The 26,294-nt window shown below is 54.0% G+C and overlaps 10 protein-coding genes across 10 annotated transcripts; 3 read left to right on the top strand and 7 right to left on the bottom strand.

Annotated features, from left to right (window-relative positions):
• Positions 1-8: 8 nt before the first annotated feature.
• Positions 9-1,910, bottom strand: CORC01_03276 (DEAD/DEAH box helicase; the record flags this gene model as incomplete). Its single annotated transcript, XM_022614926.1, has 3 exons — positions 9-162; positions 224-336; positions 408-1,910. 3 exons carry the CDS (start codon positions 1,908-1,910, stop codon positions 9-11), a joined length of 1,770 nt encoding a protein of 589 aa, XP_022478662.1.
• A 1,359-nt stretch (positions 1,911-3,269) lies between these two features.
• Positions 3,270-4,255, top strand: CORC01_03275 (uncharacterized protein; the record flags this gene model as incomplete). The annotated part of the gene is made up of 2 exons (XM_022614925.1): positions 3,270-3,877; positions 3,940-4,255. The coding sequence occupies 2 exons, from the start codon at positions 3,270-3,272 to the stop codon at positions 4,253-4,255; spliced, it is 924 nt and encodes a 307-aa protein (XP_022478661.1).
• A 337-nt stretch (positions 4,256-4,592) lies between these two features.
• CORC01_03274 (uncharacterized protein) lies at positions 4,593-5,700 on the bottom strand (the record flags this gene model as incomplete). The annotated part of the gene is made up of 2 exons (XM_022614924.1): positions 4,593-4,716; positions 4,805-5,700. 2 exons carry the CDS (start codon positions 5,698-5,700, stop codon positions 4,593-4,595), a joined length of 1,020 nt encoding a protein of 339 aa, XP_022478660.1.
• Positions 5,701-6,901: 1,201 nt separating this feature from the next.
• CORC01_03273 (FeS cluster assembly scaffold IscU) lies at positions 6,902-7,835 on the bottom strand (the record flags this gene model as incomplete). The annotated part of the gene is made up of 5 exons (XM_022614923.1): positions 6,902-7,039; positions 7,097-7,163; positions 7,219-7,338; positions 7,542-7,637; positions 7,696-7,835. The coding sequence occupies 5 exons, from the start codon at positions 7,833-7,835 to the stop codon at positions 6,902-6,904; spliced, it is 561 nt and encodes a 186-aa protein (XP_022478659.1).
• A 1,420-nt stretch (positions 7,836-9,255) lies between these two features.
• On the top strand, positions 9,256-11,809 carry CORC01_03272 (ubiquitin carboxyl-terminal hydrolase; the record flags this gene model as incomplete). Its single annotated transcript, XM_022614922.1, has 4 exons — positions 9,256-9,289; positions 9,364-9,431; positions 9,487-11,606; positions 11,671-11,809. 4 exons carry the CDS (start codon positions 9,256-9,258, stop codon positions 11,807-11,809), a joined length of 2,361 nt encoding a protein of 786 aa, XP_022478658.1.
• A 609-nt stretch (positions 11,810-12,418) lies between these two features.
• Positions 12,419-13,513, bottom strand: CORC01_03271 (HORMA domain-containing protein; the record flags this gene model as incomplete). The annotated part of the gene is made up of 4 exons (XM_022614921.1): positions 12,419-13,121; positions 13,193-13,231; positions 13,302-13,327; positions 13,388-13,513. The coding sequence occupies 4 exons, from the start codon at positions 13,511-13,513 to the stop codon at positions 12,419-12,421; spliced, it is 894 nt and encodes a 297-aa protein (XP_022478657.1).
• Positions 13,514-14,218: 705 nt separating this feature from the next.
• CORC01_03270 (uncharacterized protein) lies at positions 14,219-16,608 on the bottom strand (the record flags this gene model as incomplete). Its single annotated transcript, XM_022614920.1, has 4 exons — positions 14,219-14,950; positions 15,039-15,534; positions 15,587-15,782; positions 15,870-16,608. Coding segments are annotated over 4 exons (2,163 nt in total), but the record flags the coding sequence as incomplete, so codon positions are not given.
• A 1,255-nt stretch (positions 16,609-17,863) lies between these two features.
• CORC01_03269 (calcineurin-like phosphoesterase) lies at positions 17,864-19,033 on the bottom strand (the record flags this gene model as incomplete). Its single annotated transcript, XM_022614919.1, has 1 exon — positions 17,864-19,033. The coding sequence occupies one exon, from the start codon at positions 19,031-19,033 to the stop codon at positions 17,864-17,866; it is 1,170 nt and encodes a 389-aa protein (XP_022478655.1).
• A 1,060-nt stretch (positions 19,034-20,093) lies between these two features.
• Positions 20,094-20,474, top strand: CORC01_03268 (uncharacterized protein; the record flags this gene model as incomplete). The annotated part of the gene is made up of 1 exon (XM_022614918.1): positions 20,094-20,474. One exon carries the CDS (start codon positions 20,094-20,096, stop codon positions 20,472-20,474), a length of 381 nt encoding a protein of 126 aa, XP_022478654.1.
• Positions 20,475-21,576: 1,102 nt separating this feature from the next.
• Positions 21,577-22,162, bottom strand: CORC01_03267 (uncharacterized protein; the record flags this gene model as incomplete). The annotated part of the gene is made up of 3 exons (XM_022614917.1): positions 21,577-21,886; positions 21,940-21,990; positions 22,047-22,162. The coding sequence occupies 3 exons, from the start codon at positions 22,160-22,162 to the stop codon at positions 21,577-21,579; spliced, it is 477 nt and encodes a 158-aa protein (XP_022478653.1).
• Positions 22,163-26,294: the final 4,132 nt, after the last annotated feature.

Genomic DNA, 26,294 nt, shown 5'->3' with positions numbered 1-26,294 from the left:
AAATTAAATCAGTCAAATGTAATCTTGGTCGCCTTCTTCGTCATGTCAACGTCCTTGAAAAAGGCTCCATAGGTGCTGTGAGCCTTCTTCTTGACGGTCGTGCCGAACTTGAAGAGGTCATCGGGAACCTCCTGCTTGGCGCCCTTGAGGATGTTGATCAACCTGGTCAACTTGTTAGTCATCATCTCAATCGTCGGTTGTCTCAGTAAGCAGGGTGACTCACGATCCCGAGTGCGCCTTGTCGTGCTCGGTAAACAGGGTAATCGCCTCGCCAGTCTTGCCAGCACGGCCAGTACGTCCAATTCTGTGAACGTAATCCTCAATCGTCAAGGGGAACTTTTGGTAATTAGCTTTTGTTCTCGAAAGAAAAAAGGGGGGAGGAAGGGCGGATAAATCGCAAAACTCACAGTCACGTTGACAACCAGCTTGACCTCGGGAATATCCAAACCACGAGCAGCAACATCAGTAGCGACCAGCACGGGCGTAGTACCAGCTTTGAACGCCTCCAAACTCCGCGTGCGCTGCTCCTGGCGCAAATCACCGTGGATACCGCCAACACGAATACCGCGCTGCTGCAAAAACGTCTCGACGCGCGTGGCCTCCTTCTTGTACAGGCAGAACACCAGAATACGATCGTCCTTCTTGGAGCCCGTCTGCCACTGCTTCAGAATCTGCAGCAGCCTCTGCTCCTTGGCCCGCGGGTCCACGACCTCGACGCGCTGCGTGATGCGCGTGTTGGCCTGCAGCTCGACGGCGCCGTTGGCCGTCTCCTTGCCGCTCGAGCCAATGGTCACCTTGACGGGGTCGACCATGAAGGACTCGGCGAGCTTGCGCACCGATGCCGGCCAGGTGGCCGTGAACATGACCGTCTGGCGCTGCTCGCGCGGCGGCATGTCGCCGAGGATGAGCTTGATGTCCTCCTCGAACCCCTTGTCCAGCATGCGGTCCGCCTCGTCGAGGACGGCAAACTTGACGTCCTGGAGCGAGATGGTGCCGTCCTGCATAAAGTCCTTGAGGCGACCGGGCGTCGCGACGATGACGTCGGCGCCGCGGTTGAGGAGGTTGCGCTGCTCGTCCTTGGAGGCGCCGCCATAGATGCAGATGCTCTTGAGGCCGAGCAGGCTGGACACGTGCTCCATCTGCTCCTGGGTCTGCATGGCCAGCTCGCGAGTTGGGGAGACGACGACGGCCTTGATGCAGCGCTTCTTGATCTTGGAGATACCCTCGACGAGGGGCAGGGCAAAGGCCATGGTCTTTCCGGAGCCCGTCTCGGCGACGCCAATGACGTCGCGGCGGGAGAGGGTGTAGGGCCAGGAGGCGGACTGGATCGGCGTGGGCTTCTTGTAGGCGGCAAAGGGGTTCTTCTTGACGAGGTCGGTCTTGGGGAGGTAGGAGAACTCGAGGATCGAGCGGAGGGCGGCGTTGCTCGTTATCGGGTCGGTGACGGTGATGTTCTCGGCGGCCAGGAAGGCGTCGAGGTCCGATTGGGGGAGGGCCTTGAGCGCCGCGGCCTCCTCGTAGCCACCGAGAATTGAGGCCGTGGGAGTGGAAGCGGTGGTCGTAGTAGCCACTGCAGGTGCACTCTCGGCCCCCTTGGCCTCCTTCTCCCTCCTCTTCTTTTCCTTCTTCTCCTTCTTGAGTCTCTTCTTCTCGGCCTTGTCCTCCTCGGTCTCCTCCTTGGGCTCGGCAGCAGCCTCCTCCGTGGCAGATCCCTCGGCCTCAACAGCCTTGGTCTTCTTTTCCTTCTTCTCCTTCTTGCGCTCCTTCTTCTCCTTCTTCTTCTGCTTCTTCAGCTCCGCCGCCTCGTCGCTGTCGACATCGCCACTAGCGGCGAGGTCCTTCTTTTGCTTCTTGCTGGTGACACTGGCCTCAGCCTCGGTGTCGGCGAGAGAACGTTTTGTAGCGGCCATTATTGCGGTAGTAGTAGCGGAGATTGACGCAACAACTGATTCGCAAGAGAATTGCCGTGAGAAGTATCGGACTCTGGGGAGGGTCGTACGGTCGCAAATATCAAAGGGCGGGATGGGAGAAAAAAAAAGAATTTTGTTATCGATAGGCTGATAGCGGTGCTGCGGCATGGCAAAGCGATAAGACGAATCAGATAAGACCTGACAAAGACCGTGCGCTAATCTGGTTTCAGCCAGTAGTCCCCGCTGGCCGCCCCGTTCCAGAACCGGAGGCCCAGGTCCCACTCCGGCCTTTCGCACTCCAGAGTGGCCCCACCGTCCCCCGCCCTGCACGTCCGCTTCACTCAACAGCTTCCCCCTCACGCCTGCCCACCCCAAGTGCCAGCTGTCGCTTTCGCTCAGTATGATTATGCTGTTGCCAGAGCTTCTCCATCTGCATAGTATTGCTTCAGGCATTTTTTCACATGCGAAAAAACGTGCTAATGCGAACGGCTGCATGATGCCCCTGGCTCAGGAACACGAAGTGCCCTCGGTCTGCTTACAACACTCCTCTGGGCGAGATGAGGTAGTTACTTTCGTCACATCCGCCGTCTCTCACTCGAGTGAATATGGAAGAGGAGACAACCTTCAGAAACTCCCGAGCTATTCTCAAGAAGTCTTGAAAGTGGTGGATACGCTTGATTTCACGTCGGGGGCATGCGAGGAGAAGACGCAAGCGAAGCCCAACGGCGAGATGTCGACAGACGCCCTAACCCACAGCAGGCCACGAATGGTCGGGTTGCGGCTGCGGGCATCGAGGCCAGCTCATCAACCAATTACACGCTTGGCGTCAGCAAGACGGCCCAACCCTGCAAAGCGGGAGCTAAGCATCTGCTGCTGCCGTTCCCTTCCTTTCTTCGAGGCATTTCTGCAGGCAGCTGGCGATAGAGGGAAGACACATAGATCTGTCGTCCAACCCTGCGACATCCCGTTCCCCTCCAATGGGGTTTATCGTGATGCCACATAGGGGATGATGGTCGAGTATTGACCACAGCCACCGTGGGGAGCGTGGGGCAGGAGAGCACACATCACCCTGCAAGACGCAGTCCTTCCGGGGTCCAGCCATTGGTGATGTGCTCCGTCACACACATCTGACTGAGGTGTTGACCCTGGTAGCTGCCTTTCTTGATAGCATCCCACGTTGCATGTCGATGTTGGCAATGCGGTTCCCCTCGCGGAGCATGATGGAGGCAAGGAATATATGCAAAGGCGCATGGGGGGAGAGGTATATGAAGTCGTGAAGTGACGGCGCCCCTCGACCGAGGGTATCTCTCTCCTTCTGTTTCCTTCTTCCTTCGCGCGTTCAACATTTGTTAGGCCACCATGGCGAGCTGCCAGGTGCAGGGCGAGCCCGACCTCTACGGGCTGGGCATCCGCGTCGCATTCTACATCCAATGGTTCGGCGCCATCGTCATCGAGTACCTCGGAATGGCAGACCTGCCCGATATCCGCCTCATCGGCCTCCTCTTCTCCGCAGCAGCCTTCCTCGGCCTCATCATAAAGCTCTCCGTGGCCACCGCGCTGCAACCAGCCGACGTCTACATCGTCCTCCTGCTGGCGATGGGCATCTACCTTCCCCTCGTCCCGCTCTACCTCTGGAAGGCGGCGACGTGCTTCAACCGCTACTGGGACCCCTTCCGCTGGTCCGAGGAGACGCCGAGCCCGGCGTTCAAGGGGCTCAATTTTACGCTCCTCCTGGCAATCGCCTCGCTGGCGGTATGGTACTGGTGCTCCTTCGCGCCGGAGCACCCCTGTTCCGGGGAGCAGTACGGCTTCTTCTTCAGCCGCGTGAGCTTGGGCAACAAGGCGTTTGTAGCATTCAATGCCATCATGTACTTTGTCATTCTCTTCGTCTGCCTTGTCGTCTTCCTGCGCAAGGTCGGTTGGAAAGTGCCCTTTTGGAGGGAGAGGCGGAAGAAGCGGAGAGTCAAGTGAGTGGTGGCCTCTTGTCTGAGGATGCAGGACTTCAGTAACTGACGACGCTCGTGTCTAGGAGAATGCACGTCATGGCCATCAAGGAGATGAAGACGCTAAGCAACGTCGCCGTCGCCGCGACGCTCATTGCAGCCGTCGAACTGGCCGTCGTCTGGAATAGGATCCCCGACGTGAATAACGTCGCGGACGTGGCTCAGGTGCTGCCCCTCCTCGTCAGCGCCGGCTTTTTCGTCCGGATACTCTTCCTTCACTTCGCGGGCGTGAGCGGGGGCTCGGATTCGTCAGAGGAGGATAGCGATGGAGGATCGCACAGCTACATGACGGAGTCCCAGGGTGGGTTGCCGCCCGCACCGCCACCTGTTCACGCGCGGTGACCGCGCAGTAGTTACGTTGGTTGGGCGTATTGATAAATGATGGTTCGGACGGTGAGGTGTTCATTGTCCTTCCGAGATACCCAGGCAGCACTAAGATAAACAATACGAGACAGGGTTCAGAGCATGTGGGCATTTCTCCACGATGGCATTGTTTGCGAGTCTTGGAGCAATACCAAAGATGTAAATCTATACATTGATTGGAGATGCAAAGAAAATCGCAGCTCAGGCTCGTCCATTTAAGAAGATTTGTCGCACCACCACCGCTTCCTCTTTGTAACATGTCCCCATGATCTCATGATACCACTCACAGTAACAGCCAATCTAGCCTTTACATTATTCAACTCTCGGCATTGGCCATCCAACCAGGCACAGTCGTAACCTTCCTCATCTCATCCACAGTCTCATCCCACAACAAACCCTGGAGCCTCACACCCTCTTCCGAAACCGCAAATCCCTCCGGTCTAAGTAGCATCGTCAGTTAGAAAAATTCCTTCTCTCATAGCACAGCAGGGTAAGAACGTTGAGAAAAAAAGAAGAAGAAAAACTCACTCCCAAATCTCCTTATCCCCCAGCGTCTTCCCATGGGTCTCCGCACCCGCGACAGCGACAGCGTGAAGCCCAATCCATCCAGCCTTCTCCGGCCTCCTCGCCCTCACAGCCTTGACGGCGTCGGCGATAAGGCGAAAGGGCTGCGAAAGGACGTCGCTCAAGTTCGTATCCACCATCCCGGGACAGAAAGCGTTAACAATAACCCGTTGCTGGTGCTCATCGGTCCCGGTGCCATAATGCCTAGGCAGCTCCCGCAGGAACAAAAACCCAAGCAGCTTGCTATCCGCGTACCGCGACATGCCGAAGAAGTTGGCCTCGGCGTCCAGGTGCTTCAGTATCGACTCCCCAGGCCCGAGAGGAGACTTGGTCGCCAGGCTCGTGTGTCCGATGGCGCGGCTCCCCGTCCAGGTAAGTCTGCCAGGCCGTCCCGTCTCGCGCGCCGTGGCCTCCAATAGCGGGAGGAGCTCCAGCATGAGAAGCACATTCGAGAGATAATTCACCTGCACGGTCCCTTCATGGCCCGTAGGAGCGACACGGCGCCTGAACCCGGGGACGCCGGCGTTGAGCATCACGGTGTGGAGATGGGGGTGGTCCGCCTTGAATGCTTGTGCAAAAGCCTTGACACTCTCATAGTCTTCCGCATCCAAATGTATGACTTTGAGAACGGCGGTCGGGTGCAGAGAGCGGACGGCTGGATCCGCGAGGAGGTTGCGCCCTACGGATTCGCCCTTCGGGACATCCCGGACGGCGAGGATAACGGGGGAGGCGCCGAGGAGGAGGAGCTGGCGGGCTAGTGCGAGGCCGATTCCCGATGTTGCGCCCGTCACTATCGCGGTCTGGCCGTGGAGATTCAGGTTGTCGGGGAGGGGTGTGACCGGAGGCTGGAAAAAGGGCATGGTGAATCGAGTGTAGGTTAATTAGGTTTGAATTGCTTCCAAGTAAGCTTCCTCGTCCGACACGGTCGCTCGCTGTAGGCGATCATTTTCTTTATGAAGCCATCGCAAAGATGCCATTTCCACGATTTACTCTCATCTCCGCCGAGTACCAGTCTCAGTAGTCCAAAGTCCGCCGTCTGGGGCTATTCACTTTCTAAACGACTGCAAAGGATCCGTGGAGAAGGATTTGGCGGAGTCGGAATTCGTTGCGTTTGCTTGCAGCGCAATTAGTCATCTTTGAAGTCGCCCGCTGCTTGACGCATTTCCTGGTCGTCAGTAGTTGGCACCCGAGCGGAGACGATGTAAGGTGGTTAGTGTATTGTATGAGCGGCCACAGTCGACATCACAACGAGAAGTCTCCGAAGACATCCCGAAGCCCGGTGGATCGGAACTGGAGCCGGCCATCGGCTCGCGTACCGTCAGCCGATCACCTGTTGAGTGACTCAGCACGTCCTACTCGCCACGAGGGGAAGAAACGAAGAATTGGTCTCAGAAACACCTGCCCTGGTCGAGATGCGCAAGCAACCGTTGGTGGACGTAGACTTCGCCCGCATTGTTATCACCGGGTTGGATCCTTGCGGATGTGATCCCCGAGGTCACCAAGCCCCGCTCCCTCGTTCTCGCAGCTGCGCAACTCTGGAAACTCAGTCACACCTTCGGCGCTCACATTGTCCTGTGCAAAACTTAAGCTCATTGTGAAGGTTTTTTTTTTTTTGGTATGAATTGAAGCGCAGAGTGGTGTTTGAGTGGCAGGACAATGTCGTTCTCTGGCATTTCGTCTCTGTCGGGTCGCTTATAAGCTGGCCACTAACTAAATGGTATTCTCAACACTGATGTACAACCAACCCTGCCCTCGAGCCTTCTGGTGGGCATGAAAGAAGGCCTGTTTCGCGGCAGCGTCGATCCTTCGTGTAGCGACCGCAGTCGCCGTGGGGAGCTCTCATCCCATACAAGCCCTGCGAAAAACTATCATTTCCTTCCCGAACTCCGGATTTTGTTGAAAAAAGTCGATGAAAAAAAAACAAAAAAACGGCAGTAACTCTCGTTTTGTTGGCGAAGTCTGCCCTGCCCACTTGGCCTCACTCCCGAGAACGTCCCCTCTTCGCTCCCCTCACCCAAACTCCGATAACATGTGACGAAAGGAAGGTATCGATCATGTTGTTTATGCGGAAGCGGAGGCCGCAGACTCTGCTTTGACCTCGGTGCCGGCCAGGTTGGTGGGCTTCGCGTTGGGGTTCTTGGTGTAGTAGTCGGAGATGGCGGCCTTGATCGCGTCCTCGGCAAGCATGCTGCAGTGGAGCTGTGTTGTGTCAGTCGCTGGGCGTTACGGCAAGAGTAGACGCAGTCGTTCACGTACCTTGACGGGGGGCAGCTTGAGCTCCTGGGCAATCTCAGTGTTCTTGACGCGGCCGGCCTGCTCCAAGCTTGAGGGTAAGTTAGCACCGGTGCGATCAATATGACAAATGCGAGGTCACTCACGTCATGCCCCGGACAAGTTCGGTAAGGTAGCTTGAGGAAGCGATGGCGGATCCGCAGCCGAAGGTCTTGAACTTGACGTCGGAGATGGTGTTGGTCTTGGGGTCGACACGAATGTTGAGCCTAGCGAGTTTGTCAGCGCATGTAACGTGATGGCAAAAAGATGTGAAAATCGGAGTCGCGGATGACAGGTGATGCACGTCAGGTCGCAGGTCGTGGGAGGGGAGGCGGCGCTTTGTTTTGGGGCTCGAATGCACGCCGCCACGACCCCAACGTCCCGTACAATAGGATTGTCATTTCGAGGGTGTGAACCGAGGATAGCTTACTTCATGACATCGCCGCAAGCAGGCGCACCGACGAGACCTTGGCCGACGTCCTGGTCGCCCTTGGGCATGGAACCGACGTTACGGGGACGGGAGTAGCTGTACACCTCGAGTTAACACTCTCCTTCTTCCCATTGGGATATCAAGGGTTGCATACTGATCCAGGACCTTCTCATGGTATCCTCTCGTCGCGCCGACGGTAGCAGCAGGTGCAAGCTGACGGGCGGGCAGGGTAGAAGGGCGGACAGAGGTCGCAAGGACCCTGCGAGAGGCGACACGAAGGGATCTGGAGAACATTTTGATCGAGTTTCGGACTGGTGATTTTTCGACGAGGTGCAGATCGCTGACTGTCGGGTTTGGGTAGCTTTTGCTGGTACGAGAGGAGTCGCACAGGTCGATTTAGGGTATCTGTGATGAGTTGAGATGGCGATGGCGACAAAAGGTGGTCGATATAGCAATCTGCGTTTGGCAAAGAATTGAGGTGTCGAGGGGGGAGGCGAGGATTTAGCTGGAAGGATAAATGGAAATTGTTGGAGATGGCTGCGGGACTTGTGACGGAGAACGATGGCGATCTCGGGGGGTAGCAGAAGCCGACGGGCCAATAGGAGCGTTCAATGACCATGCATTAAGTCATGGATAGTGGACGCTTCCAGTGGATGGGCTCGGCGCCTCGGAGAAGACAAAATTTCATCCGCCTCACAGCGCCGAGGGTCCCAGGGCCCTGTTGCTCTCTAAGGTAGTTCTTTTTTAGTGCCTTTTGAGAGTGTCAGAGTGCCAGAGCTGCAGGCCAGCCCGTTATCTGATCCACACCCTGTGGAAACGGAGAGATCTGATTGGATAAATGGATGCCGCGTCTCCTCAGCAGTCCACGTCGTGACTCTGCCTTATCGGACCCACACGGCGAAGGTGCACCATTCTACCAGCTGGCAAAATGGGAAATCGATAGCTGCGTGTGCTGTGGTGGGGACAGCTGACGAGTTTGCCGGGGCATGACGGGGCCTGACGGGGCGGCAACAATTTGTCATGGTCTTCGCCGTTCTCGCCAACGAAGGAGATTAAATCTGATTAGATACCTTACGCCACCTCCGTGCTCGCTGACTCTGACGCATTTGTGCATGTCCGCTCCCAATGGCAGCCTAAGTCCGGGGAAGCTGCTTACATGCATTTCATCACCAAAGAGGGCTCCGCATATGTAGCAAGAATGACCTCTAGCTACGGACATGCACGTAAAGACAGATATGGATGTATCCATCCATGCACACTCTGCTCTAGCTTCTCCACCTCACTACGTAATCCTCAAAACGTGAGGTGCACGCCACACTGTGCTCCCCTCCGAAGCTGAGCTAATGGACCCGCCCATCACAGTCACCTTAAGTGAATGGACTGGAGCTGCCAAAGTAACTCCAGGCACCATGTCCCTGTAACTCAACCTAACGCGGGGCACTCATTCCACCACCACTTTCTCCTCGTCTGCATCAGCTTTAGCTCAAGCACAGCCTTTCACCTCGTTGTTCAGCTCTGTCGCCTCTCGTTGGCTGCCTGCTCTGCGTATGTATCGACTGCGAGGCTGAACACAACCAAGACATAGAACCATCGCCCCGTCAGCCTCTTTCTACCTCCTCCTGTCGCATACACCTCCAGATTCGCGGACCAACCCCACACAAGGTATCTTAGAGACGACAAACTCATCCTGGAAGCCTTCTGGATCACTCCCACCATGGCGTGCCCGCATCTTGAGTCTATAGCTGCAGGTAAATCTACCCTGGTCTATCTTCCTCTTAGCTCCGTTTATTACGTTGAGGCTGACTGACTGACTTTGGCACAGCGCTCCAGCCGCCTGCGCCTTTCAACTCCGTTTACCGAGAAGACTGCACCCAGTGCTTCGACTCCATTGTGTGCATCACCCGCCAATAACTTACTTCTACTGCTTGCTGACCTTTCCAACCAGGACGACTCTGCCGGTGTCGATGTTTGTCTCCAGTGCTTCAACGGCGGCTGTGCGGGTGACCGCAACCATGCACAACTCCACCGACAGCTTTGGAGCCACCCGCTCGTTCTCAACATCCGCCGCACTCGCAAAGTCGTTGTGCGAGATGAACCTCCCCTGAAGATGTCCAAGCTCGCCATCGCCGCCGAGACCGAGGCCGATCGATACGATACCATAACCACTGTCAAGTGTCTCGAATGCAACCAGGAGCTGGACAAGACGAGCGACAAGCTTGCCCACATTGTGGACGGCATCATGAAGGCGAATACCTTTTCGAGGAAGGAGGAGGTAAAGGCATGGGAGCAGGAGCTTACGAGCTGCGAGCACATCCTCCTAATGCAGCAGGCCGAATCACGAACCATCCAGTCTGGTGATCTTGGACACTGCTCCGCATGCGATCTGCATGAGAACCTGTGGCTTTGCTTGGATTGTGGAAACCTGGGCTGTGGGCGGAAGCAGATGGGCGGTGTCGACGGTAATTCTCACGCCCTCGCACACTCGGATCAGTCCGGTCACGGCGTCGCTGTCAAGCTTGGTTCCATCACCCCCGAGGGAACGGCCGACGTCTACTGCTACAAGTGCGACGAAGAGCGAATTGACGGCGATCTTGGCCAGCACCTGGCACACTGGGGCATCAACCTGGCGAACCAACAAAAAACGGAGAAGAGCTTGACCGAGATGCAGATTGAGCAGAACCTGCGCTGGGACTTCAGCATGACCACAGAGGACGGCAAGGAGCTTAAGCCTCTGTTCGGCGCTGGTTTGACCGGCCTCAAGAACCTGGGCAACAGCTGCTACCTTGCCAGCATCGTTCAGTGTCTCTTCGATACCCCTGCCTTCAAGAACCGGTATTACTTGCCCGACCGCGACCTTCCCAATATACAGGAGCCTGCGGCAGACTTGGAGACCCAGCTTCGCAAGATTGCAGACGGCCTGCTCTCGGGTCGGTACTCAAAACCCGATTCAGACGTGGCTGCATCTGAGCACTCGCCCGAGATCTCGCACCAAAAGGGCTTGGCCCCGGCCATGTTGAAGCATCTGATTGGAAGAGGCCACGAAGAGTTCTCGACTATGCGGCAGCAGGATGCTTTCGAGTTGCTGCAGCACATTTTCAAGCTTGTCACTCGGTCTCAGCACCCCTCCGATCTCGGCGATCCGACCCAGCCATTCCGGTTCACTCTGGAGCAGCGGCTGCAGTGCCTGGGATGCAAAAAGGTGCGGTATTCAACTAACGACCAAGACAATATCTTTATCGACGTTCCTTTAGAGAAAGAGCAGGCTGTCGAGGGTGAGGAGACCAAGGCAGACGCATACAAGGCCGTGACTCTCAAGCAGTGTCTCGACAACTTCACGGCAGAGGAGGTCGTTGAGCTGACCTGCTCCGCATGCGGCAGCAAGGATGGCTACACTAAGCGCTCCTTGTTCAAGACTCTCCCCGAGAACTTGGTCGTCAATGCCCGAAAGATGGCAGTCATCAACTGGGTCCCTGTCAAGATTGACGTTCCCGTCATCGTTCCCGACGAGCCCTTCCTCCTGGACGACTACCTTTCCAAAGGTCTGCAGTCCTCTGAAGAGACCCTTCCCGACGAGCCTGAGAATAGCGCTCCGGCTTTTGTTGCCAACCCGGAAGCTGTTAGCCAGTTGGAGGCCATGGGCTTCGGACGCAACCGCTGCGACCGAGCGCTGCACGCTACTGGCAACTCTGACGCCAACGCTGCCATGGAGTGGTTGTTTGGTCACATGGAAGACCCCGACATTGATGAGCCCCTCGTTTTGAGTGGTGGCGGCGGCGCGGCAGCCGGAGGAGCGTCGGCAGATCCGGAAAAGATTGAGATGCTCGGTGCCATGGGCTTTTCAGTACCCCAAGCAAAGAAGGCCCTACGTGAGACGAGTGGTGACGTGGAGCGAGCTGTCGAGTGGCTCTTTAGTCACCCAGAAGACCAGGGCATCTTTGACGACGAAGCCCCAGCCGCCGGAGCTGATACTGCTGCTCCCAAGACGGACGCCGGCAGCGCGGCTACTCCTGCAAAGTACCAGCTCCAGTCTATTGCCTGCCACAAGGGCACAAGCATCCATGCTGGGTATGTGGACAACAGCTACCATGAGGCGAAAACTTTACCCAGAGTTTGCTAACATTTTTCGCAGTCACTACGTCGCCTTCGTTCGCAAGGAGGTCAACAACCAACCCACTTGGGTTCTTTTCAATGATGAAAAGGTAGTCGAGGCGGGCGAGATTGAGGAGATGAGAAAATTTGCCTACGTCTACTTCTTCAAGCGTGTTTAGGTTGGATTTGGCGTACCAAGAAAGGCGTTTTTAGGGGTTGGAGAAAAGGTGGTCATGACGGAAAATAGAGCCAGGCTCACACTGAGGTAGTCCTGCGCAATTCGTGACGGCGGTGGTGAGATAGGGTTCATGGATGCATCCGAGGGGAAACGGGGAAACGGGGGATGATTGCATTACAGCATTGGCGGAGCGGTGGTTTTACTGAAGATCAGAGACGAGACAGAGACAGCGAGTGCATCCAATAGTAGGGAGTAGAAACGAAAAAAGGGAGGTTCAGGGCTAGTTATGTAGCCATCCATTGTCAAGAAAGGACTTTTTTCCAGAGACCAAAGACTGCCAGTCCTGTTGTAACTCTTTTTTTCTCATGGCAACATAATCCAGTGGTTATTCTACCGGAGTTGACTGAAGACACCACCAAAACGCCCCGACGCCGCACACATATCATAGTACATACACACAGATCCATGGTATTTGCCCCCATTTCTTCGACTTTTTTTCTCCCTGGTGGTATGCATCGTCTGTAAAAGAAGCACCACCACCACCATTTATGCCATCATACACCCTGACTGCGACCAGTCACATGGGACGGACTGACTGACTGCCCATGTCCTAATCAGCGAGGCGGTAGCTGACGAGTGTATCAACGCGGTGGTTGCTGGTGCTAAACCCGCGCAGCTGGACGCGCTCGCCATTGACAATCTCCTTGGCATCGCTGTCGCCCCACTCGACGGGCACCTCGGAGTCGGCGTCGGCGTAGACGAGGACGTTGAAGGTGCAGTCACCGTCGAGCTGGGGCAGGAAGGTGACGGAGGCGGTGATTTGGCGAAAGATGGCTGCGATTTCGGATTGGATTTCTTGTTCTGTTTTTTCGGGGGCGGCGGCGGCGGCGTCTTCCGCGGGTGATGCGGCGTTTTCTTGGTCTGTTGGTTTTGAGGAGGAGGAGGAAGAGGAGGAGGATTTGGAGGTCTTGGATGACTTTGATTTGGCGGGTCTGCCAAATATTTCAACGTCGAATTGCCAGCGCTCGACGTGTTCGCCCGTGTCCTTGTCTGTGATTACGATGACGAGCTTGGAGATTTTGCCGCGGAGCATCCAGCGGTCTAGCTGGGACATGATCTTTTTGATGTAGGCTCGGACCTGGTCGTCGGAGGAGACTGGAGGGGGGGGAAGCGCGTTGGTTAGCTGGCGGGGGACTTTGCTGGGGGAAGAAGAGGAGAGTGGCAGGGAACAGGGAGGAGGAGGATGCGATGGCGGGATGGGGATGGGAGGGAGTCTGGTCGAACCTAGCATGTTGAGGCCGTATTTCTTGACGCTGTGCGGGGGGTATTGTCAGTGGGTTGCTTATCGCGGGAGAAGGGGAAAAGAGTATAATGCTAGACGTACGCTGAGAAGTCTTCTGCCGGATAGACACCTCGTTGGAAGCTGTTTGGGAATAGGTCAGTATTCGAACCGGCGCATGTTGGCGAGCTATTGGGGGAATCAAGCTTCGTACAGGATGGTGTGTATCGAGTATTGGAACTGTAGGTAAAAGAGTTAGCTCGGGACGCAATGACAGCCTGGGCGCGGGAAGAGACTGACGAATTCGGCCACAAGCTTGGCGCTTCCCTTGAGGGCCAGCTTGTGCACCTTGGACTTGTCCTCCTTGTCCGACTTGTCGGCCTTGGTGGCCTTGGTGGCTCTGGCAGGTTTGGCGTCGGAGCCCATCGTGGCGGTTGGGTGTTGACAGCTCGGAGTGATCGATTGATTGACGGTGGTTGTCGGCGTCGAGCGAGGAACGGAGTAGGTTGGAAGGATTCAGTGTCGTGACGTCGGACGGAGGTGGTGTTGGATCCGGGACTGAGGCGGACGGGGGCCGGGGGGGGGAGGATGACTTTGTTTACTTTCGGGTTTGAGATTGAGATTTGGGATTGATTTTTGGGGGTTCGGTTGCGGGGTGATTGGGTGCAGCCGGCGGTGCTGGCTCGTCATTGCTCGCGGCTGATTGCCCCGCCGCCTGGGCCGACCGGGGGTCGAAGCTCCCGCCCGGCAGTTTACCTGGGTACGTACCTTCATGTTGGCAAGGTGCAGCTCTGGCCCATCACCTGCGTCTCCCGCCAACTTTACCTTCAACCTCGGGACTCGTATCTTTAGAAATGATCTCACTCCCAGGATATCAAGACGAGTTATCAAACCTTGAGATACATGTAGCATAATGATGGCAGAGTCTTACTGCTGATCAATCCACATCTCCACCTGGGCCCTCACCGCCGACTTTGCTGTAGAGGACGAATGTGTCGTTGGGCAACTCATGATACTGTCATTCAAGATGCTGTCATTCATTGACTTCTTGTATACATGGCCACTATGCGTGGCAACCAACATTCAGTATTATGTTATTACAACATTATTACTCCCACCAAATCATGCCCCTCACTCGCCGTTGCCGTACCCCTGAATGGCATCAAAGAACTGCGCAGACCACGCCATCGAGTCCACAATCTCCGCCGGCCACTGACCAGGCGCCAGCGGAGCGACACCCATACCGAGCATGCCTATATCGTGCGCGGCGGCAGCATCTGGTATGCCGCTCAACGCATTCATCTCCACAGGCGACAGCATCGCCTGCTGCGCCTGCATAGAGCTGCCAGACACGTGCTGCTGCTGCGGCGGCACCTCGGCGAACACGGCAGGCCGCGGCGGGTTCTTGCTCTTCCAGTCGACGCCGCACTCCTTGAGACCCTTTAGCATGTCCCGCGCGCTCTTGGCGCTCGACGAGTTGCAGCTCAGCGCCTCAAACATCTTGAGACACGTCTCAGCATCGTCGGACAGGCCCTCGGCGTCAAAGACGGCCTCGTCCTCCGCCATGGGCTGCGTGAACGTGCTGGATATCAGCAGGATGGAGCTCGCGCACAAGAGGCACGAAATCATCTGCCACCAGGGAAAGTCGTGGACCAGGTCCTTCTCGCTTGAGACGCCGTGCAGCAGCCGCGCCGTCTCCCGCGCTTCGGCGACGCACGTCTTTTCGGACACGCTGACTAGGTGCCAGTCTACCTGGGACAGGGTCGAGGACGTGTCATCGAGGCCGCGGAGGAGTGGGTAGCACAGGTACGGCCGGTGGAGGAGGGCCCGGAGGTGGTGGAACTTGACTGCGAGGATGTTCCGCTGCCATCAGTCAGCTTTGGGTTCCGAGTTTCACATACACACATTCACTGCAGACAAAGCCGTAGCCCACATTGTTGGAGGCGCTTACCTGTCTTTTGAATGCAAAGTTCTGGTCAAACGCATGACCCAGATCGAACCGCAGCCGTCGCGGAAGCCTGGATTTCCAATCCACAAGCTGGCGGTCCAGATCCCTCGTCCTAAGCGCATTCTCAGAAGTGAGCTGCGCGTGCCTCGGCCCAAAGACGTCTCGCAGCGCGCGGCCCAGAATCTGCGAGAAGCCGATGACGGCGAGGAAGTAGTCCCCGCCCGAGGACTCCTCGACGGGCAGTTCCATGTGGCTGGCCTCCCAGTCAATCTCGAAGTCGGCGCGCCGCGAGGGCAGGGGCACGTCAAAGTCGTCCTCGTGCACGGCCGCAGGGCGCCCCAGCTGGAGGGACAGTAGACGGTCCAAGACGTAGATGGAGTACCATATCCGACGGCGCGTCTCGGTTTCCACCGTGTGCCTGGGGTTGTTCTTGTCTTTTTCGACGTGCAGGCCGATGCCTTGGGCAATCCGGACGGCTTGGCCGAGGGTCATCCAGCAGCTGTGTACGTCAGACCTACTCTTTTCACCATGCTGAGACAAAGTAAACGTACCTGTCCGTCCGGGATACGGCGAGATAGTAGAAACATTGCGTCAGGAGCAGTGAAACTTGGTTGATTGACCGATCTGACGACGCGGTTGAGGCGGCGAGAGCCAGTGCACGCTGGAAGTAGACGCCGTGAAAGTGGCGGGTATCCGAGTTCTTCTCTAGAAACGACGTGTAGTATGAACCAATGGCGCAGATAACATCTACGGGTTATGTTAGCCCGTCTCGCTCATCCAACCTGATGGTTTTCGGGAGCTGTTGATGAGCAGCCGCTGTGGGTTCAAACTAACAATAGAGAGCAGATTCCGTGCCGCCCAGACGATCACCGCCGTTGGGCGCACCTCCTATCCTGTCGCACAGTTTCGAGAAGGTGGACTGGGGTATGAAGGGATACGCGAGGTGAATGGTCGCAAAGTACACGTCGGTGAACTTGCGCTCCTGCTCGGGACCCGGGAGCTCCACCAGCCTCCCTCCCGCGGCTGCCCCGGCAAGCAAGGCGTCCCCGTCCTGCTCGTAGCTGTCAAAATCGTGGTCCGCCCCGCCACCTGGGGCGTCTTTGGTCTGCAGGATGCGCTTGATCACGTTAAAGAAGTGGACGTCGCTGACTTCGCCCAAGTATCTCTGGCTGCGCTTGAGAGAAGGTGTCGGCGATGGATGGTAGTCGTGTTGTTGGTGGCGTCCGTGATCCGCTTCCGGCGAGTATGACGGCGTCGTCTCTGCTGGTGCCGAATTCACGGCCTGATCAACCTGCGACTTGATGGTGTTGAGCTGCGCCTGAGCGTCTTGCTGCTGCTGCTGCGAGGGAAGCTGGGCGATGAGCTGCTGCACCAGGGCCTCGTACTGATCTACGGCGGTCCGAAGCCCAGTGTGAGTGCCAGTTCCCGGGCCAGGGCCGGCCGGGGCACTTCCTCCGGCGACATCTCCGTTCCCGGAGGCCTTTTCGCGTCGACGACGAGGCCTTCCTATGGAGTAGACACATTCATAGCCGTAGCCGACGCATCGTCCACACTTTGGCTGTTTCCCGTCACACTATAAACGTATGAGTAAGCTACCGTATGAGCACATCCCTATCTGCAGTATTGAAGAAGGGTGCAAGGGACATGGACTGGCTAATCTCACTTTGGATTTCATGGATCGGCAGGTCTGGCAGGCCTTTGCGACCCGCTTACGTTTGTATACGGGTTCATCGTCGGCGGTATCTGACATTCTCTGTAGGGTGCAAAGCCGACTTTCCCGACGAGATGGCTGGAATAGTGTTCCCTTTCAAATGGGCGCGAATAAGAAATACCAGGGGGGAAGGGTATGGCGGATGAGAGGGGGGGGAAAGAACGGCTGTATTGTACGAGAGCAGTGGGCAGATGGGAATGACGTTGAGAGACGGAGCCGGCGGTGCCGAGACATCCGTTTTATCCGGTGGTTGTAAGTGCCTACTGCTTACCTACACGCCTGCCTATTTTACTACTTATAACTCTGTACGTACTTCTCCCGCATCCGCCCTAGGGCCGAGCCAAGCACCTCGTGCCAAGAGGTAACAGCGCCCGGCCAAGGCGTTCTGGTTCAGAGTTGGTGTGGAGTTTTACTGTGACCTGTTTCAATCTCGTCTGTGCCTGGCTCGTTTGTCGACTTTGGACGGTGAGAGACGGTTACAAGCAAGGTCAACCGTAAACGAAGTAATTTGCGACACCTCTTCAATGGGACGCCTCTCGTTCTTATAATCTTGCAACGGTCCTTAACTCGGAGTAATGCTTCTGCTGACTGCGCATACACCCTTGCCAATGAGGAAAGAAAGAAAGAAAGGCTGAAAAGTAGACAAATGGTAAGCAGCAAGCTCGATTACACGGAGTATATCGTACCTACGGTATGTATGGAATTTACCAAAAGTAGATTCATCGCCTGCATTTTCAGACGCGTATCCGTACGTAGTATGTTTCTGAGCACCCAGCTTCTCATTGTTCTCTCCCTGGTGCTTGAGACGATCATGATATAGCACCTTGTCACCCTGCCGTTCTTATACAGGCTTGACACACACGTCGATCATGTAGTAAGTGCTGAATCGACAACCTGACACACAACGACTTGATAAACCCAATTTGATTCAACTTCCTCTCCCTTGCGTGCTCTCTACTCGCCACAGTCAACACATTTCCTTGACTCTTGCAAGAACTGGTATCCAAGAAATGAATGAGAACGACAGGAAGCGAAATTAAGTAGGGGAGGTGACATGGCAAGTCAAAGGGAACTATCCAGCTTACACCATCCTGTTAATTCGAAACCCGCCCACCTCTCATGCCTCAGCCTTGTCAACCTGCTCTATGCGATGCACAATATCGCTTCTGTCTGGGTTCGTTTCAATAACCATCGCCGAGAGCTCCTTTCCATACGCGCAGCCAGAATCCAAACCAAACGCATATCTAGTCCACAGTCCTCTGATTCCCTTCTCCTTGAATGTTTCCGGTACTTCTACGTCTGGTTGCACCTGAAGCCCTTCCTTGGCATCGTGACCATACACAACCACCGAGCGATTCTCTGGTTCTTCAGTTATGTTCTGCGTCTCGTTCCAGGCATCTCTCCAGCGCTTCCCATCCTTGAGCTCAATGGGTATGGTCCTTCCCTCCTGAACGGTTGAAATCTTTGAAGTCTCTTCACTATCCCACAAGCTCAAGACTCGCGCCAGTTCACCGTCGAGTCTCTCATCCTTTGTAGCTTGGAATGCCGCACGTCGACATAGGCGGGTCTTGATCCTTTTCGCAAGAGCCACCTCAATATTCTCCGGATGAGCGCCGTCGGTTGGGTACACAAGGCTGCGCATGTTCATGACAGCCCAGGGATCCTGCTCCTCCAGCGGGACCAACGGTACCAGACCACCATGTGCAACCACAACGGACCCGGCATTCCAGGGACAGCTCTTGGCGCCTTTGAATGGCCCGAGTTGCAGAATGAGAGGCAGAGACGAGAGCCAGGATACCTGCTCTCCGGAAAGCTGGGTCGCAGTGACGTAGTCGCTCGACACGGCGTACGGGATATCCGCCGGCAATTTCTCCTTGCTGTCTTCGAAAAAGAGTTTCCCGTCATCGCCCGTAGGGCCAATCACCACGCCGCGCTCGATGAACCCACGTGCCGCCAGCACGCGGTCCTCGTTGTTGCCCCTGACGCAGCTGGCGCCGAGGTCCATGGCGAGCTGCACCACGCCCGAGCTGTCGGGGCCCTTGTTGACGAGGTCGCCGGTGAAGACGAGGTGGTCTCCCGCATCCTTATCGAAGCCGACTTTTTCCAAGAGCTTTTGGAGCTGTGAAACTCGCCCGTGAACATCGCCCACGATGATCAGCCTCCGTCGGGGAGCGCCACTTTCCGCAGACGGCACGAGTTTCGGGTCCAATATTTGGACAGTCTTTTGGAAATCATGGTGAGCTCGTCCGGAGCTCTGTTTGAGATTGTCTTCGCTTGGGTTTATCATCGTCGCGAGGCGTTGGGTGCGTTTCAAGCGTTCGTGGTTTTGGTGTGCGGGGATTGAAATTGGTGGACCTAATGGCAACGAATCAGAAGAGGGAGCACGGAGAACTAAAGGAAACCACAAGCTGTGGTTAGAAATCTTTCTCCTCGAGCTGATTTCAAGTTACCGATGATGGAACGGATTGTTATTGATTTAAATCAGCCGTCAACTTGAGAAAAGTTCACAGAGCAATAGTGCTCAATAGGACCATTCGTCCTATATTTTGCTTCATTTGTTGAATGTAGTAGTAACTGGATTGATCACCAAGCTGCGATTTAATCCTTTTTTCCTTTTCCCGAATTGGGCCTTTTCCCTACATTGAGTGATACACTCTGTGGGTGAGCATCTAATAAAATTGAAAAACAACCATCGCAGCTCAACAATCATGTTGTATTTCAATTTCTTGGGCATGCTCCGATATCGGAATCTTTCATATAGCTCATTAGTACATGCAGACGTCTCTTCCATTCCTTAATCGTCTTACTTTATTACCTCCTTCAAGTTCAGCCTTGACTTTCAGCCTTGACTTTGGCATGCTCACATCAAGAACCGAATTCCATCTGAAAACCTCAACCACGTTCGATATTACCTGATGCCATCCGAATTTGAATCCTTGTCTTGGAGGAAGAAAAAACACCCCATTCTATTCAGAGTTCTTAGTGGGTCAAGCTAGAGGAATGTTTTTTGTCTATATTTTGTGAGCATGCTTTGTAATGATAACAAAAAGCTTCAGAGGCAGCCTGCTTGGCAAATGGTAATGCGGGATAGAGAGGGTATATCTGGCTGAATCCGGCTATTCATACAAAACATGCTTCACATAGAGTGATTAAACAGTGTGATCTTGGCATTGTCATTACATGGACTTTTAATAAATCGCCCATCTCTATAATATTGTTTGGACAGCTCTCAAAGCTCTTTGCTTCGTTTCCCTCAGATAGCATCACAAGTCAAGTTACTAGCCACCTTCAGAACACCTGCACTATATCTACACATCCGGTACGTTCGATCTAAAGCGAAAGCAAAGATGAATTCACTAAACCCCGAGAGGGAAAAAGTACTTCAGAAACGCTCAAAAAGAGAAACTACAAATGGTCGGTATCCCATAGTCAGCGCCGGCATCAGATCCGTGCTGGCTTCACTCGTCGGCCCTTTCCGTAGCTCTGAGCTATCTTCAGAGCCAAAACCTACCGTAAAAGCCAAGCGCCACCGCGATATCAGTGCAGAACCGACTCGACTCAGCATCACGGGAGGCCAGCCTGACGCCGCGACTGACGTCAGAGGGACGTCAAAGGGGCCTGTAATCTCTACGACAACTATAACCAGGCCCGCCATGGGCTCTGTCATGTCAGCTCTCGACGAAGAAGTTAGACAGTACGAGACACGAAAGGACCAGACGTCATCCTGACCATCGCCCGATTTGTTGATAATGTCGTCGCTAGCTTTGGCGGTTCTAGAAAACAGATCGCGAAAGATGCCAACTTCCTTGTGATCCGGGCCCTTTGAGAACTTGATTAAGAATGGAAAGAGCCCTACCGCGATCCGCAATTGGGTCATCGTCGCAGCCCTGGCCGCCGTAAGTGGGGTAGGTGCTGCCAAACGAAGCTCAACTTCCCCGCAAGCCCCACTCAAAGGCCGGGACCCGCCTCAGGCTCCGCCGTAACAAGACCTCCGGATCTTGGCCGCATCCCGGACGAGGGTCTACCGTCTGATCGGAAAAAGACACCCCATTCGCGCTATGCCAGGCAGTTCGCAAAATATTCAGTTCGGGGCTAGCAGATATCCCTATCCCCACCACGTGGGCACGGGGTACTCCCCGAAGCCGGTGAATTAACAGACCTAGCAGAGTCTCCTCGCAGACAAACAGTGGCCGGAGGAGTGCTTGGGCGCATATAGGATGAAGAGTTCTGCAAAATGGTTCGCCTTTCGTGGTGTCTCGATGCTCTAACAAACACGCAATATTGGCGGGAATATTCCAGACCCCGCCACACTGATTGAGGACATGGCCCTTGCCCAGACAAGGTAGAAACCAGTACGCGCCAGGCGGTGTCGCCTAGGACGATGGAAGGCTGTACTTATCACATTTTCAAACCAGTAAACGCATTTGCAAGAGATTGAAAAATGAGCACCTAGGCTCATCAAGGTACATGAGGTTAGTTGATAGACTGCTTTCAATGTTATCTAAATGGTGTAACTATTCCAAGTGATTTGCTCGAGGTACCACTATTGTAAATAAGTACTTACACCACTCTCGTGGCTAATAAGTATCATTTGCAGTAGCATCACCTCTCTCCCGACGCATGCACGTTGAATGCACAATTCCGGTTCGCTTTGCCTTCCACCACAAAAGAAGTAGCGCGATTCCCGGAACAGCCAGTTAATGAGAACCTCCATCTACCGACTCTCTTGTCCAACATCCTGTCTAAATATCCCTCCACAAAGAAAAGAATTTTAAACCTCCAGCCGTTTTGATTACCAAGCGTCCCTTTGTCTCTCAGACTCTTCGCACTTTAGTAGTTCGACCTCCAGGAGAACTTGCCCCTAGCCCACAGTTCGAAATCCACATTAACCTTTAGAGTCGTCTCGACCGTCTTGCCGGCCCCGACGTTCTTGGCCATGATATCTTTGCTCTTGGAGGAATTATGAAAGTCGAAAGCCTCTATGTAGGCAACAATTTCCTTATCCAGGCCATTTTCCACGGTGACATGGATCTCCCCTTCACTGTAGGTCAAGAACAGGTCAACGCCGTCAAGCTCTTCCTTGCTACCCCTCAAGTGGGTTGAAAAAGTGAACGAATAACGTCCACTATCAGGAAGCCGCCTGATGCGAAGGTTAGTTGGAACGTATCAATATGAATAATGGCGGATCCTTACTTTACGAGACCATTGAGGTCCTCTGCCGCTGACGAAAGGTCCTGCAAGTTCCTAGAGTTATCCGTTTAGTGAAGTCTGATTTGCTCGGGGTCCCGCAGAGTCTGTACCTCTCTTGGACCTCGACGTTGGCCTGGTCGATGGAGGCTTTAGAGGAGCTGAGCGGTGCAGCGAAACTAGTGGTGGCCGCTAGGATAGCGAGGGCAGCAGCGGGGTGGAAACGCATGTTTACTGAGCGACTGATGATATATGTCAGTGTTAGAAATGTGAGATCTGGTGGTAGGGCTGCTATTGAGCGCTGTCGACTTGAGCTCTCGAGCTTCTTAAATAGTCCCAGCACGCGGTCTGCTCAGTCTGCTCGTGAACCAGAATCCCCCAATGCCGAAAAAGACCTCGAGGAAGCTCAGCTCAGGACCAGGAACATTTGAAACTCTCCTCGCGTTAATTCCGGTCGAGCTGCTGGGCAATCAATTAATCCTTTCTTCATTTACGACATAGGCAGAAACTCTGAGTCCTTCGATGTGGGATATAATACCTACGAACGCAGACAAGTGCACTCGTCCGTAACATTCAATCACTAGAGTCATACTCGCTTTCGGATCGAGCAGGGGTCATTCCATAGTATTCTCCTTCCAGCACGAAAGAAGCTTTGTTGGTATTAAGATGTCAGCAGCCTTAAAATAGGTCTTAATGTAGTAATATTCACCCCTTCCCCCTAGCCCTGGCCCTTGCGCGTGACCAAAATGCGACCATTATAGAGTTTCTTATACACTAATCGCGGACGCCGAAATGACGCTGGACATGTAGGTCAGTCACCGAAACTTTCTTTTGCTCTTTTCGACTAACACATCGCCGACTTCGCCGAGATAGTCTGTGAGATATCGGCGCAGGCCAACACGAAGATGTGCCGCACACCACATGCTGCAATTAAGGAGCTACGATTGATCATGCATATATTTCCGGCGCCCACTCTCGCACTCTCAAGCATAGCGAGAGCAGCTCGCATACCTGTAGACCGGACGCCGTCGGGCAGTCGAAGCTAGTGGGGCGATTCCCAGCATGTTAGAATGAAGCTGAAGTTGTCATAGAGCCATTGTGGCGGAGAAGCGCCGCAGCCCACGAGGGCCGGGTTTCAAGAAGAAGGGGCCTCCATTTAGCTGGCTTCTCGTCACTGAGTGGCAGAAGCCAAGATTCAGCTTCTGTTCAATACCAGACCTGCCTCATGAAGAGCACTATTTTCATACCTAGTTGACTTGCCCGTTACAGAATTTAAGAAGAATCTATTATGTAAAGGGGGAGCTGAGGTTTCGTAAAATGATTGAGGTTGCTAAATGAGGTAGGAATGTTAGTTCGAGTAGTTCAGGTGGATAACAGAGACAAAGAGAAGGGACAGTAAACAGACTATCATGTATGTAATGTAATGAATGCTGGCAGCGGCAGTATTACACTACCTTAGGTATCACTCGGGCCCGCCGCTCCCGAGTCCTTCTCCACCGTCGGTAGCATACACCGTGCTGGCACGTTCCATAGCCGTCGACCTGGCAATCTTGCTGCGTTGAGCAATGACGTCATAATATAGTGCACATAATTTGGCCGACTGAGCCTCGATCTGGCCACTTTGGCTTCTGCCCGTTTCCTTGCGAGGTCCTTTTGATTTCAAGATATCGCCGCATCGCTCGCTTGCGTAAAGCTGAATCACATCATCCCCCATTCTGCTATGATTGAGCCAAACCCAGATCCTAGAGTGGCCTCGTTGGTGGTTCACGGTCAGCTTTCGATCGCGCAGGAGTCTTTGATGTTCGCCGGCTTCGCTTCCAACAGGACGAGCACACAGAATAGTTCCAACCGAGGTTGATGAACACAACAAACGGCGCAAGTGACAGTGATTGAATAGCCTGGCTTGACGGACCCGTTCCAGCAGGGATGTCCAGTCTGGTTCCAACACTGGAATAACTGGTTGGGTCGTACCAGTTACCGCGCATCATCCTCAGCGCGCGAGGCTGCTGCGGATGCTGGATTTCATCACACTATATAGTTTGCTTCATTTGGGTTGTGATAATTCTCAACCCCATCTCGAATCAGAATCCGGACACGCGGCATCAGACACTCAAGTACGTGCCAACCCATTTTTGAGTCATAGTCTTTAGATGGAGCGGTTTTTGAGCACGGGCTCGATTCGAGGGTTTGGATGACCACGACGACAGATGTCATCATCTCGGAAGCCCTAGATCAACGCAAATGGGTCGATATGGGGTTGTAGATCCTGGCGACAGATCCTAGCCGCGCTTCACGCTTGTCTTGGGACTGATGCTGCAATCGTACAGGGTAGATGTGTGTCGAAAGGATATGAGGGATTTCCCTGGATTAACGGGATAGCCCGCTTCAGCAACACGAAACAAGCCTTTCGGCCAACCGCTCAATCAGATACGTAAACCCGTTTAGCCTCTTACTGCTTTGACGCCCGGTCCGACGCGGACTTTAAACTTTCTACTACGCCGTGTATTCTTTACGTAGTAGAAACTAATAACTCTCATCGTCCGCTCTCGGGCTAGTCTACCTTGTCTCTGACGGTACTGGGCACTATGTGTACGAGCCCGACTCGATCTAAAAGACGATGGCTAACACCTCCTCAACAGCATAGCCCCATGAGAGACCGATGTATTATTTTTCTCATGACATACATCTCAGCATAGCGCCAGTGAATCTCCGGGGGAGAATCTTCTTCATTCCATTCGCCCAACTGCTCTGAAACTTGAAGTTGCTGAATTCTCCCTTCTAGTTAGACTAATGAAAAGTGCCCGCACCATAATTAAGTTTGCTTATATTCCCCGCAAAATCTGGAAGCGTCGAGGAATGCACCCAGCTCTCAGATGCCGATTTTCTGGTTTCAGCCTCCAGCTCTTCAAGCCACCATAGGCATCACACCTAGACCATGATGGTCCCGAGGAGAAAACCAAATGGTACTAACCGCTCCCGCTCGCCCGCCCCACACGATGAACGAAGTCTTCTGCGAAGCACAATACGCCGGATATTATCTCGCATATCTACAATAAGTCCTCAATTCGGTTCAGCTGGGTTTGCGCATAAGCTCTGCAAAGCCCCTCGCTGGGTAAGAGCAACTATAAAGCTTGAGATAGTAGCCAAGCCATCATAGTTGACATACTCTTCTCGGCATCACAATCATCCTCACCTTCAATACAAACCACAGCAACAATCACAATAAGATTCTCCATTTCCACCACCTTAGCTGTAGTCTTCGCAACCCCAAGTGCCCAGCAAGACCCTCAACTCCACAAGGATCTTAGGGATAAGCACAACCGCCAGGCAACTTAACGATTTGATTCGCCAACGTTAGCCTCAGCTGAGTGCCACAAGAACTTCAATTGCTGCCCTACTGACACAGGATCTGAAGCCTTTATTTACTGCCAACGTAAAAGAAGACCATCGCAATAAGTCCGAAGAACGGGAACTAACCAGAATTACTAGCGGACAATACCTCTTCAACTAAGTACCAATGCAGACACTTTGGTAACCACTGGGCCTGGTATCAAAACAACTCTGGACAGTGCGGAGATTAGGATCACTTGTCTTAGACTTCTCATGAGGGAGAACCAGTGAAATTGTATCATGATGGAATGGCTTCGCCAACGACGATCGCGCCTTGCAATATGTACAACCAGTCGCGTTTACATAACAATCAGGAGCAGCAATCCTTGCATGAGAATCAACCTTTATTGGCGTACAGCTTTGGCTTCAAGACTTTCGATATTGATAACGCTTCAGTCAGGTTTGGGGGAGTTTGGACGCGCACACACATTTTAGTACTAGGCGCACTTCCGGGAGCAGCTACTGGATCAACTTCGTTTTCCTGCATAGCGGGAAAGAGAGAAGCTTAATCTTCAGTCGTTAATAAAAGTTTCAAGTTGCTCAATCAGAGCATTACATGCGATCACCTATTTTGTGATTGTCTCGAGTGCAACGTTTATCGGGAATACGCAGATCATAATCATGGGCTGACGTCTGATACGACAACCAGAGCCGGGGAATAGGCCACTCCAAAGAAATTATGACACTTGCGGCTGAGCCACGAGCCGACCCTTGAACATCTCCTTGCTCGGGGGCTATGTGAGTTGCGTAAAATAGAGGCTTCAATGACCGAGCTGTTAAGTTTGCAAAAAGATTGTCAACGCCAGAGTTCAAGTTCACAAATACGCCAGAGAGATGGTGTATCTTCGTAGTATCGAGACGAGTCTCGTGGATATCTTTGAGCGCTATGATAGATGAGAAGATGTACAATGAAATCCCTGTGGAAGCCGACTATCCAATAAAAAAAGGTGAAATTTTCATCCTCCAAATCC

This window comes from Colletotrichum orchidophilum (assembly GCF_001831195.1).
Source record: "Colletotrichum orchidophilum strain IMI 309357 chromosome Unknown Scaffold_19.1, whole genome shotgun sequence".
Taxonomy (NCBI): Eukaryota; Fungi; Ascomycota; class Sordariomycetes; order Glomerellales; family Glomerellaceae; genus Colletotrichum; species Colletotrichum orchidophilum.
Note: the sequence above shows the minus strand (reverse complement) of the source record. Positions and strands in the feature narration are given on the sequence as shown.